The sequence below is a fragment of the Liolophura sinensis genome, chromosome 5 (assembly GCF_032854445.1).
Source record: "Liolophura sinensis isolate JHLJ2023 chromosome 5, CUHK_Ljap_v2, whole genome shotgun sequence".
In the NCBI taxonomy this organism is placed as follows: Eukaryota; Metazoa; Mollusca; class Polyplacophora; order Chitonida; family Chitonidae; genus Liolophura; species Liolophura sinensis.
In genome coordinates, this window is record NC_088299.1 from 14,594,743 (window position 1) to 14,606,484 (window position 11,742).

General features: G+C 41.5%; 1 protein-coding gene across 3 annotated transcripts in view; it reads right to left on the reverse strand.

The window, feature by feature from the left end:
* LOC135465390 (E3 ubiquitin-protein ligase TRAF7-like) overlaps positions 1-10,974 on the reverse strand; it is a 31,827-nt gene extending 20,853 nt beyond the window's left edge. For all 3 annotated transcript variants that reach the window (XR_010444041.1, XM_064742615.1, XM_064742616.1), the window contains exons 1-8: positions 10,772-10,974; positions 9,432-9,544; positions 8,763-8,909; positions 8,119-8,216; positions 7,637-7,758; positions 5,326-5,444; positions 4,571-4,679; positions 2,737-2,878 (exon numbers count right to left, since the gene is read on the reverse strand). Coding sequence is in view for 2 of the 3 variants with exons in the window: in XM_064742615.1 (XP_064598685.1) it covers positions 2,737-2,878; positions 4,571-4,679; positions 5,326-5,444; positions 7,637-7,758; positions 8,119-8,216; positions 8,763-8,909; positions 9,432-9,544; positions 10,772-10,884 (963 nt within the window). In the remaining variant the exon portion in view is untranslated. The remainder of the gene's footprint in view (positions 1-2,736; positions 2,879-4,570; positions 4,680-5,325; positions 5,445-7,636; positions 7,759-8,118; positions 8,217-8,762; positions 8,910-9,431; positions 9,545-10,771) is intronic.
* Between the last annotated feature and the right edge of the window lie 768 nt (positions 10,975-11,742).

An 11,742-nucleotide genomic window follows, 5' to 3' on the forward strand; every position in this document is an offset into this window, starting at 1 on the left:
AACACCTGTGCCCGACAGAAAGACAGCTAGTGAACGTGCAAACAAAACTAAGTCATCACGACAGACTTAAATTCTGTTCACAGATCAAACACCTGTGCCCGACAGAAAGACAGCTAGTGAACGTGCAAACGAAAATAAGTCATCACGAGAATTAAATTCTGTTCACAGATCAAACACCTGTGCCCGACAGAAAGACAGCTAGTGAACGTGCAAACAAACATAAGTCATCACGACAGGCTTAAATTCTGTTCACAGATCAAACACCTGTGCCCGACAGAAAGACAGCTAGTGAACGTGCAAACAAAAATAAGTCATCACGACAGACCTAAATTCTCCTCAAAGATCAAAAACCTGTGTCTGACAGAAAGACATCTAGTGAACCTGCAAACAACAAGTCATCATGAGAGATTTCTGCTTATTTAAAAGACAGCATGTACATTTTACATAAAAAGATGAAAATGCTACAAATCCAGTGAATACATTATCGCTGACAGTGATTCAAAAATCAGCATTTACCTATGCTGCATCACTAAGCAGACCAGTTTTCTTCACCCATGTCGTCTGATCACATGGTCTCTAGCTTCCAGGCTGTCTTATAGAATACAGTACCTATCTTATGATCTTTCATTCTTGACCTGTCACTGACACACTATGTGATTTTTTTCTCATACATTACATGAACATGGCACTCTGGTCAACATTTAAATTGACCAAACTCATTCTTACTGAATTACATGTATATTTAGGCACCTGAGCTCTTCAGAAATAAAGGTAGAATTAGTCATCAGATGTTGATAACTATCACTGCAACAAAAGAGTTTCACCAAAGAAATCAAAGTGAACTGAGCACAAATTAGAAGTTTTCCATGCTGTTTTATTTTTCAGCCTCTGTCATTAACAAGGGGAAGCTACAGAATGAGGTCTTTATCAGAGAGTCCTGCCAACTACCCACACTGCTCAGGATTGGGGACTTTCTAAGTTAGTCAGGCATATCTAACAGTATTCAACAAACTTCAAATGGGTAAAGGAGAGCTTTAAATTTTTAACAGGAGCATTGCTCATTTTTTTGTTGTTGCATTAAAGGCTCAAGATGACCACAATACGACGATGCAGAATTTACTTCATTTGTTTATTTGACTGATATTTAACACCATAGGCAAAACTTTCCAATGATAAGTTGACTGTCAGGTTTATGGGTGGGGTAAACCAGAGTGCTAGGAGGAAAAAACAGCCCCTCACTGCGCACCTGGCAAATATCCTCACTTAAAGCCATAGATGAAATGCAGAGACCTTGATCTGAGCATATGACCTCACTGTAGAGGGGTCAGACGATCGGTATAAACAAGTACCAGTAACGGTCTGAACAGCCAGCGAGGGGTCTGACGATCCGTATAAACAAGTACAAGTAACGGTCTGAACAGCCAGCGAGGGGTCTGACGATTGGTATAAACAAGTACCAGTAGCGGTCTGAACAGCCAGCGAGGGGTCTGACGATCGGTATAAACAAGTACCAGTAACCGTCTGAACAGCCAGCCAGGGGTCTGACGATCGGTATAAACTAGTACCAGTAAAGGTCTGAACAGCCAGCCAGGGGTCTGACGATCCGTATAAACAAGTACCAGTAACGGTCTGAACAGCCAGCGAGTGGTATGACGATTGGTATAAACAAGTACCAGTAACGGTCTGAACAGCTAGCAGGGGGTCTGACGATGGGTATAAACAAGTACAAGTAACCGTCTGAACAGCCAGCGAGGGGTCTGACGATCCGTATAAACAAGTACCAGTAACGGTCTGAACAGCCAGCCAGGGGTCTGACGATCCGTATAAACAAGTACCAGTAACGGTCTGAACAGCCAGCCAGGGGTCTGACGATTGGTATAAACAAGTACCAGTAGCGGTCTGAACAGCCAGCGAGGGGTCTGACGATCGGTATAAACTAGTACCAGTAAAGGTCTGAACAGCCAGCGAGGGGTCTGACGATCCGCATAAACAAGTACCAGTAACGGTCTGAACAGCCAGCGAGTGGTATGACGATTGGTATAAACAAGTACCAGTAACGGTCTGAACAGCCAGCCAGGGGTCTGACGATTGGTATAAACAAGTACAAGTAACCGTCTGAACAGCCAGCGAGGGGTCTGACGATTGGTATAAACAAGTACAAGTAACCATCTGAACAGCCAGCAGGGGGTCTGACGATTGGTATAAACTAGTACAAGTAATGGTCTGAACAGCCAGCGAGGGGTCTGACGATCGGTATAAACAAGTACAAGTAATGGTCTGAACAGCCAGCGAGGGGGTCTGACGATTGGTATAAACAAGTACCAGTAAAGGTCTGAACAGCCAGCCAGGGGTCTGACGATTGGTATAAACAAGTACAAGTAACGGTCTGAACAGCCAGCCAGGGGTCTGACGATCGGTATAAACAAGTACCAGTAACGGTCTGAACAGCCAGCGAGGGGGTCTGACGATTGGTATAAACAAGTACAAGTAACGGTCTGAACAGCCAGCCAGGGGTCTGACGATCGGTATAAACAAGTACCAGTAACGGTCTGAACAGCCAGCCAGGGGGTCTGACGATGGGTATAAACAAGTACCAGTAAAGGTCTGAACAGCCAGCAGGGGGTCTGACGATTGGTATAAACAAGTACCAGTAACGGTCTGAACAGCCAGCGAGAATTATATTTTTGCATTCAGAAACCTTATATTTAGAAAAGTGTTAAAACAAAAGTTGCTTACAGTTCTCTTGTGTCCCACAAGAGTTTTGACACAGCCTAGGCTTAGGTGATCCAGGTTCCAGACTTTGACCTCTCCGTCCGCCCCACCACTGTACAGTTTCCGCTTGCATGCCACCGTAGAGAACACTGTATTCTTGTGACCCCTAAACAGGTTAATGGGCAACCAGTCACTTGACCTTATTTACGTCTATAATTTATAGATTTCCTCTATTGTACTTGCCATAAGTACCCAACCCTGTATACATTAATAATGCTTCACACTGAAAATTGTCATGCAGTAAGCTGAAGTCACAATTCCTAACCCTGAGTGAGTGAGTGCTTGAGGTCTAACATCGTACTTAACAATTTTTCAGTCATATGACGACTAAGGAATCCTTAGAGTGTATGTAATGTGCCTCCTTGTTACAGGACGGATTTCCACCGCTCTTTTATCTAGTGCTGCTTCACTGAGACGACTTACCAAAGGAAAGAAAGTCAACCCCCCATACAATACTTAATAAGATATTACCCTTAATATTTTGTTTAACAGTGATTTTAATACACAATACATTAAGTCAGGAATTCAATAATTTATGGTATTTAATATGCACACACCCACTCAACTACTGAATACCCCCCTTGTGTTGTACATGTGAGCAAACCTTGAGCTCAATACATGCAGCACTTTTCAAGATACCACCCTAACATTTTGTTTAACACTGATTCTAATACATAATACATTGGGTCAGGAATTCAGTAATTTACGGTACTTAATACGTACACACTGAATCAAAGATGGAATTTCCCCCTTACATGGTTCTGCTCTACACGTGGTCAAACCTTGAGCTTAATACATACAGTGCTTTTTGGGAAACCACCCCTAACACTGTTTAACATTAAGTCAGGAATTCAGTAACTTATGGTACTTAATATGTACACACCGAGTGAGTGAGTGAGTACTTGGGGGTTTAGCATCCTATTTAACAATTTTTCAGCACGTACGTGTAATGTGCCTCCTTGTCGAAGGATGGATTTCCACCACTCTTTAATCTATTGCTGCATCCCTGAGTCGACTTACCACAGGCAAGTAAGCCGCCTTGCCCAAGTCATTATACCGATATGGGTCAACCAGTCGCACTATCCCTTTAACACTGAAAGCCAAGCGAGGTTACAACTGCGTCTTTTAACGTCTTAGGTGTGACCTGACCAAGGATTGACCCTGGATCTACTGCTCCCGAACAGGACGCTCTAGCAACTGTGCTATCAGGGTCAGTGTGTACACAACGAATCAACGATGGAATATTCCCCTCATGCTATTCTGCTCTAAATGTGTGCAAATCTTGAGCTCAGTGCAGGCAGTACTTTTTGAGAAACCACTTTATATAGGCGGGTTAAAAATGACAAGACTTTGGATCATCAAGAAAAGCTGTTCTGCGGTTCTGCAGATATAGTGATAATGACACAAATAATGAAGCAAGCAATACATCACAAAAGGGGCATAACTCTGTCTTTGCTGACAACATTCATTATTATATAACAGGCTTATGAGTCAACTGTTATATGTAGGTATGTAACTACCTCACGTTTAAAAAGTTCAGTGAAACAGTTCTTTACCCAAAAAGTTGATGGATGGACACACAGACGCCATACCATAATAATTCTATGACATGATATCAAACAAATACCTGGTTGGTTTCTTTTCACAGTTTGCTCATCTTTGTGATATATATACAAATCATGTACACATAAGCCTCAAAAACAGGGCTCCAACAAAAATGGTCCTTGTGTGATATTGATATTTACTTAATTTCTTAATCCTTAACTCAGAAAGGAGAGGAGTCAAACCAGGGCCTTACCTGTACGTTCCAATGCATTTAAATGTGAAAGGCATTTCCCACTTCTCAGGTTGCTGTTGACTTGGATAAGACAGGCTTGAGACAGAGGGTGATCTCCCTTCACGAGACACTGGTAAGCATAAACACACTACTACATAGCACGCAAGTACTACATGCAGCATAACTACTGAAAATGACAGCATCATTTTGACTTAATCAGCCGCAGAACAAAATCGAAATGAAGCTTTCATTTTTCAGGGCTACATTACTTCATGAAACTTATCAGTGGATGTACTGGACAAGCTACATTGTATATGTATGTATACAGACTGGTTCATTTATGTACAATTTATGAAAATTAACTCTAATGTGAAGACATGGAGGATTTAAAGAAAATTATAGCCCAAAAATTTTTTCATCTTTTTTTCACTTTTTGGGAATGTATTTATATCTTTTAACTACTCTGTCAAATTGTCTAAGTAGAGGAAACACGAGTGCCCACATGCCCTTGGCTGATCTTTAGGCAAATACCTAACTAACTTTTCATCGTGCGACAGTGATTTTGCGCTGTAAGACCAGCGTCACCTGCTTGCTGCCACCATGGCCCTAAGAACACTAGTGGCATACAAATCTCAGTGATTGCCGTCACAGGTTGGGATTGAACCCATACCAGTATGCGCTAAAATCACATTTAAAATTTTCACATAAGTGAAGTTAAAACAGGCACTGTGGAACTGGGCTCAGAATAAATCTCTCTATGTTGCTGTTTGACTCACCTGGTCGAGGCTTTTCCACAGCAGAAGGGGAGATAGCAGGAGATTTGCTCAGAGCGCGTTGTATGACTTCCAGAGTTCCATGTAGACCCTCAAACTTCTTCTGTAACATCTGCTGGCCACTGTGTCAGGAACAAAGAGAAAGTGATTGTAGTCAAACAACATGTGAGGAACAAATTCTGACGACATATAGGTTCTCGTGAAGTATTTATCAAGAGTGGAATATGATTATAGCTAAAATTTATAAAGATATGGTAACTCTGGAGGTTTCCCAGCTATCTCAGGTTGGTATTCTGGGCATGGTGGCTTATTCTGGGCATGGTGGCTTATTCTGGGCATGGTGGCTTATTCTGGGCACGGTGGCTTATTCTGGGCACGGTGGCTTATTCTGGGCATGGTGGCTTATTCTGGGCATCATGGTTTCCTCAACCCGTAAACCTGACTCATATGTGAAAAATTCTTCACCAAGGCATTAAACATAGAACAACTAAATAAATACACAAATAAACACATTTATTTGGATCTGAAGGCACTGATGTAATTGGTCAAAGGCCTGTGGTCTCCATCAAAGGAAGACAGAAATTATTTAACCAATGAGGGTCTACTAATACCACTATCTTTTTAAATACTATGATTTGAAGTTTGAAGTTTTTTACCTCACAATACAAAATCAATGCATCACTGGCCCATTTTGAGGAAGGGCATATCTGAGGGGCATTTTTTTCAGTGCTCACACGTGGATTTTCTGCTGACCTCAGTTTTGAGGGCCACATGTTCCCGTGTTCTTACCTGGAGTTTCGGCTGACCTCAATTTTCAGGGGTCTGTTTTCTAGTGCTCTTACCTAGAGTTTCTGTTGACCTCAGTTTTCAGGGCTCTGTTTTCCAGTGCTCTTACCTAGAGTTTTTGCTGACCTCAGTTTTCAGGGCTCTGTTTTCTAGTGCTCTTACCTCGAGTTTCTACTGTCCTTAGTTTTCAGGGCTCTGTTTTCCACTGCTCTTACCTAGAGTTTCTGCTGACCTCAGTTTTCAGGGCTCTGTTTTCTAGTGCTCTTACCTAGAGTTTCTACCCTCCTCAGTTTTCAGGGCTCTGTTTTCAAGTGCTCTTACCTAGAGTTTCTGCTGACCTCAGTTTTCAGGGTTTTGTCTTCCAGAGCTCTTACCTAGAGTTTCTGCTGACCTCAGTTTTCAGGGTTCTGTCTTCCAGAGCTCTTACCTAGAGTTTCTGCTGACTTCAGTGTCCAGGGTCTGTTTTCCAGTGCTCTTACCCCAAGATTTTGTTCAGTTCTGTTTTCTAATGCTGTTACCTAGAGTTTCTGTTGACCTCAGTTTTCAGGGCTCTGTTTTCCAATGCTCTTACCTAGAGATTCTGCTGACCTCAGTTTTCAGGGCTCTGTTTTCTAATGCTCTTACCTAGAGTTTCTGCTCTTACCTAGAGTTTCTGCTGACCTCAGTTTTCAGGGCTCTGTTTTCTAGTGATCTTACCAAGAGTTTCTGCTCACCTCAGTTTGCAGGGCTCTGTTTTCTAGTGATCTTACCAAGAGTGCTCTTCTTACATAAGTAGAGATTCTGCTGTCCTCAGTTTTCAGGGCTCTGTTTTCTAGTGCTCTTAAATAGAGTATCTGCTGTCCTCAGTTTTCATGGCTCTGTTTTCTAGTGCTCTTAAGTAGAGATTCTGCTGACCTCAGTTTTCATGGCTCTGTTTTCTAGTGCTCTTAAATAGAGTATCTGCTGTCCTCAGTTTTCATGGCTCTGTTTTCCAGTGCTCTTAAGTAGAGATTCTGCTGTCCTCAGTTTTCATGGCTCTGTTTTCCAGTGCTCTTAAGTAGAGTTTCTGCTCACCTCAGTTTTCATGGCTCTGTTTTCTAGTGCTCTTAAGTAGAGGTTCTGCTGTCCTCAGTTTTCAGGGCTCTGTTTTCTAGTGATCTTACCAAGAGTGCTCTTAAGTAGAGATTCTGCTGTCCTCAGTTTTCATGGCTCTGTTTTCCAGTGCTCTTACCTAGAGTTTCTGCTGACCTCAGTATTCAGGGCTCTGTTTTCCAGTGCTCTTACCTAGGGTTTCTGCTGACCTCAGTTTTCATGGCTCTGTTTTCTAGTGCTCTTAAATAGAGTATCTGCTGTCCTCAGTTTTCATGGCTCTATTTTCCAGTGCTCTTAAGTAGAGATTCTGCTGTCCTCAGTTTTCATGGCTCTGTTTTCCAGTGCTCTTAAGTAGAGTTTCTGCTCACCTCAGTTTTCATGGCTCTGTTTTCTAGTGCTCTTAAGTAGAGATTCTGCTGTCCTCAGTTTTCATGGCTCTGTTTTCCAGTGCTCTTACCTAGAGTTTCTGCTGACCTCAGTTTTCAGGGCTCTGTTTTCCAGTTCCACCTTGTCCAGCCTATCCCTTAGCTCTGTAACCTCATTCTTCAGTTCCTGGTTGATCAACAACAGCTGTTGCACCTGTCAACAACAAACAGGTAAACAAAAGGTAAGACTTTGTGGTAGGTTTTATCCATTAACATTCAGAACAGTTTCACGCACTGTTCCACCAGGATGCTGGAACCTAGGTAAAACCAGTCGCCTGATGAAATGTTTGGTGACACTTCCCATTTAACGGTTCTGAATAATAACTGAGAGAGAATCAATGATGAATAACAATACCAAGACCCTTGATGACACGCTCTGATTGGTTACTGACAAGACACCCCACTAAGTGGTGATAGCCTTTAAGGCATATAGCCCTACAGGTACATATTACAGTGTATGTAGTGGACATTGGATGTACACATCACACCATGTATTATAAAGGTACCGTCATACCTCATCATCCAGGTGTGCTGAAGCCCTTTGTAACCCACGGTAACCACACACTTTCAGGTGGTCAAGCACACATTCTCGTGTTCCCTTGAATTCACACCCTGTAAAAACACATCTCCATTTGTAATTACACAAACTGTTCAATTTCACTGAAAGTCGTTTTTTTCTTTTCGCTAGATAAAATTTTTCAGACTCGAAAAAACAAAAGTAGGGCTATATCTGGGCTAATTCAGATCAATGCTCAAATGCTGGTCTTTTGGGACAAAAATAGATGGAAATCGGCCATTTTAACAGAAATTCACATGCCCTTTTGGATCAACAGAGGGTACCTGCTTTGTAACACCTCTTTCATGTACAGCCTCAGGCCAAACACCTGAATTTATGACTATAAATAATACATGACATAGTGATATGCAAGACAGGAAAAATAAACTTTACATAGACTCTTCAAGCTAATATGACTCTCAAAAAAATGTAGGATTTACTTCAACTGATAGGGAACAAACAGTAGCCACACCTGACACTAAACAGAAGCTATGCAAAGGTAAGTTTCCTTAACACTTTCTCAAGCAGATAAATGTGAAAAGTTGAAAATCATGGAAAAAAAAATGAGTAAACACTAAAGAGAGAGTGTGCTGGTATTTTACCTTTGTCCGCATTGTGACACGGAGTATAGGGGCACACCTTTAGGTGCTGGGACAAATCTCTCTGCCGAAATTTCCCACAATGCTCAGCATTGTTCGGACAAGGAGAGGTTCCATAGCTACATGTGGCTTCATGTTCTGCTTTTTTACCTGTCACAAACACAAACACAAACAATGCAAAGCGTAACCATAGCAGCTAATCAAATGAGCACCTGTCAGTGTGTCTTGGTGAGCCTTTACACCTAAGTTTTGCAAATACCACACGCTGGGTCCCTCGGCGGTTACTTCAGCTAAGTCCCTGCTTTCCCTGCAGCTGTATCTGCATCTGAACAGTAAGGTTGAAAGCGCAATTTCAGCTCTTGTTACATGAAGTTTAACTGCAGCTTGTTGGGTACCTGCATGGTGAATTAAGGTGCTTTACTCCCCACCGCCGGTTTCCTCCGCTCATTCAAAATCTGACTACTTGTATAGAGAGTTAAACAGTAAACGCCAGTTAAATAAATAAATCCACATCACCTTGTTATTGCCTGGCTAGTCACGCTACCTGTCCTGATAGAAAATGCCTTTACTGTGATATAAGTCAAATTTCTCAACATACAGGCTCAAAATCTGATGAACTGCAGCTTGGTTGTACATTTGCTCTCAAGTAGATTGTGAAAAGTAGCTATTCACCAAGAGTTATCTGCTCCTTGCAACCACTTGGATCCACTACCCAGGTGCCGTTGCTTAATGTGAGTCCATAGCAGCAATATGTTAGCAAATCTTCTATTTGACTAAGGACAATTCTGAAAATAATTAAAATGTTACCATTAAAATGTTAAACAGTCTGAAATGATGTGTGTTATGCAATTAGATACAATTCTTATATCTCTCCCACTTATATACGCTGAGGTACAAGGAGAGAGTTACCCAAACTGTCATGGGCGGTTCAAATTTGACGGACTCAATCTAAAATAAGGCCTTGGAGCAGAAGTATTAGATTCTTCGTTCATCCAAATTTGTTCATGTCCCCATGCTTTCCCACGTTATCTTTCAACTCGTCATCTGCATACAACAAAGGCTACCTAACAGTCCATCTAGAGGGAATCAGTGTTTTATTTTAAAATTCTTACATTTATTGTAACATTGAGTCCATCCCCGCCTCTCAAAAGAAAAACAACCCACATTTCCGAACTCCAACTCGATGAGATCCATGCTAACAGCGCCCAAACTTGGCTGCACTAATAAGTTCACTTTTATGCCCTATATTTTCTGTTTTGAATTAAGAAGACTGAAATTGAATATGCTGACAGATATCAAAGGAAATGTAATAGCTCACAGAGGATTTCACTGCAAAACTGAGTTACATATCAAACCTGCCAGTAGGTCACATGACACATTAAAATGGCTGTCGACAGTGAGGCCCTGAGTACTGCCTAAGTTCTAGCATTCAATCTGACCGCAAGACAGGGAGTTAATTAATTTTATCAATGAGGACAGAATATTAAGAGGCCTATTTGAGATTCCACCAGCAAATTACACAGAAATGAGTTATACTGCCATGAGTGGGAAGGAGATGGAAGTTCCATTGGAAATCTGAAGCAATTTTTGCAGAGGCAGGGATGAACTCTATGCATGATTAATTAATGTCAGAATTTTAAAACAGCCATTAAAATAGAATTTTAATCCATCTAGGTGGGTTAGGCACCCAAACACGGATATAACCTGATAATCGGACGAACAAATTATTCGGGTTTAGGGTGGCCAGCAATCTCCGCGTATTAGTAAATATATGTTATCTTTGGATCCGATTTTGTCACAGCGCTAGTCTAGTCAAGTTTTAACTTCCTGTTCAGATTACACCTTATCAAGGCGTTTCAAAGTATCCTTTTCTATGTTTAACCTCATTCTCTTCTGGAGATATTACTTGAAAGAAGACTCCAAATCAAATAATTTAAGTATGGAAGTATAAAATATTGCAGTCCTAGGTTTACAAGAGAGTGACAGTTTCTGGACCCTGTATGATGGCTCACCTGTTCACGATATGGGCTGTGTTGACTATTTCAACCCCGTCTACTGGGCATCTCCCCGTGGGTACAGAGGTCACACACTGGCGACAGAACGTGTGGCCACACGACACTGTCATCACAGGGTCAGAATAGATATTATCACAGACTGAACACCGCAAATGGGTGCTCGGCTCCGTAACAAACTTTATCGGTGATACACCCGCCGCCATTATTCTCCCGCTTTCGATTTCCCCCCAAACTCCTCGCAGGGGCAAGTCTTACCAAAAATAAACTCTGCCACACTCTACTGCTAACGTCTATCTTAATCCCAGGTTCAAAGTACACAGATGAAAATGCATTTCTCTGTAATGAGCATGCTGCATTATCATCTTCCATCCAACACACAAAGATTTATTTTATTTTAGTTTTTTGCTTTTTGGAGTTGGGGGCATAAAGTTTGGTGGCAAATGGCTGATAAAAATTAACACTAGGGTAAGGCCTAGGCTACATGTTCAGATTGGCAAGATATTTACAAAAAAGTTTTCTTAGGCCTACACTTCAGCATGCTACACAGAAGATAAGTATAGGCTAAAAGTACAATTTAGTATCAGATTGGTTGATGTCATATAGGAAATGGATTTTAAGTAACAGTACATATTATTGTTATTAGGGATTTCACTTTCTGGATACTGGTAAGGCACAGATTCTAATGCTGAAAATTGTCCCAAGACTACTTCCGGATTTGAACCAGCAACCTCAGGGTCAAGCATCAAATTGCCAGTAATGCACACCAGTAGTCTACACCAATCAACCCACTGGCCTCTCGCAACAATGGGAGGTAAAAGCAGCCTTTAATTACGACAAAAACATGTGTTGCCCTCGAATGATTGCAAGGACACAGCTCCTTCAGCTAAATATATAAGACTAGTAGTTATTCAGAAAGATTTATTTATTTATTTGATTGGTGTTTTACGCCGTACTCAAGAATATTTCAC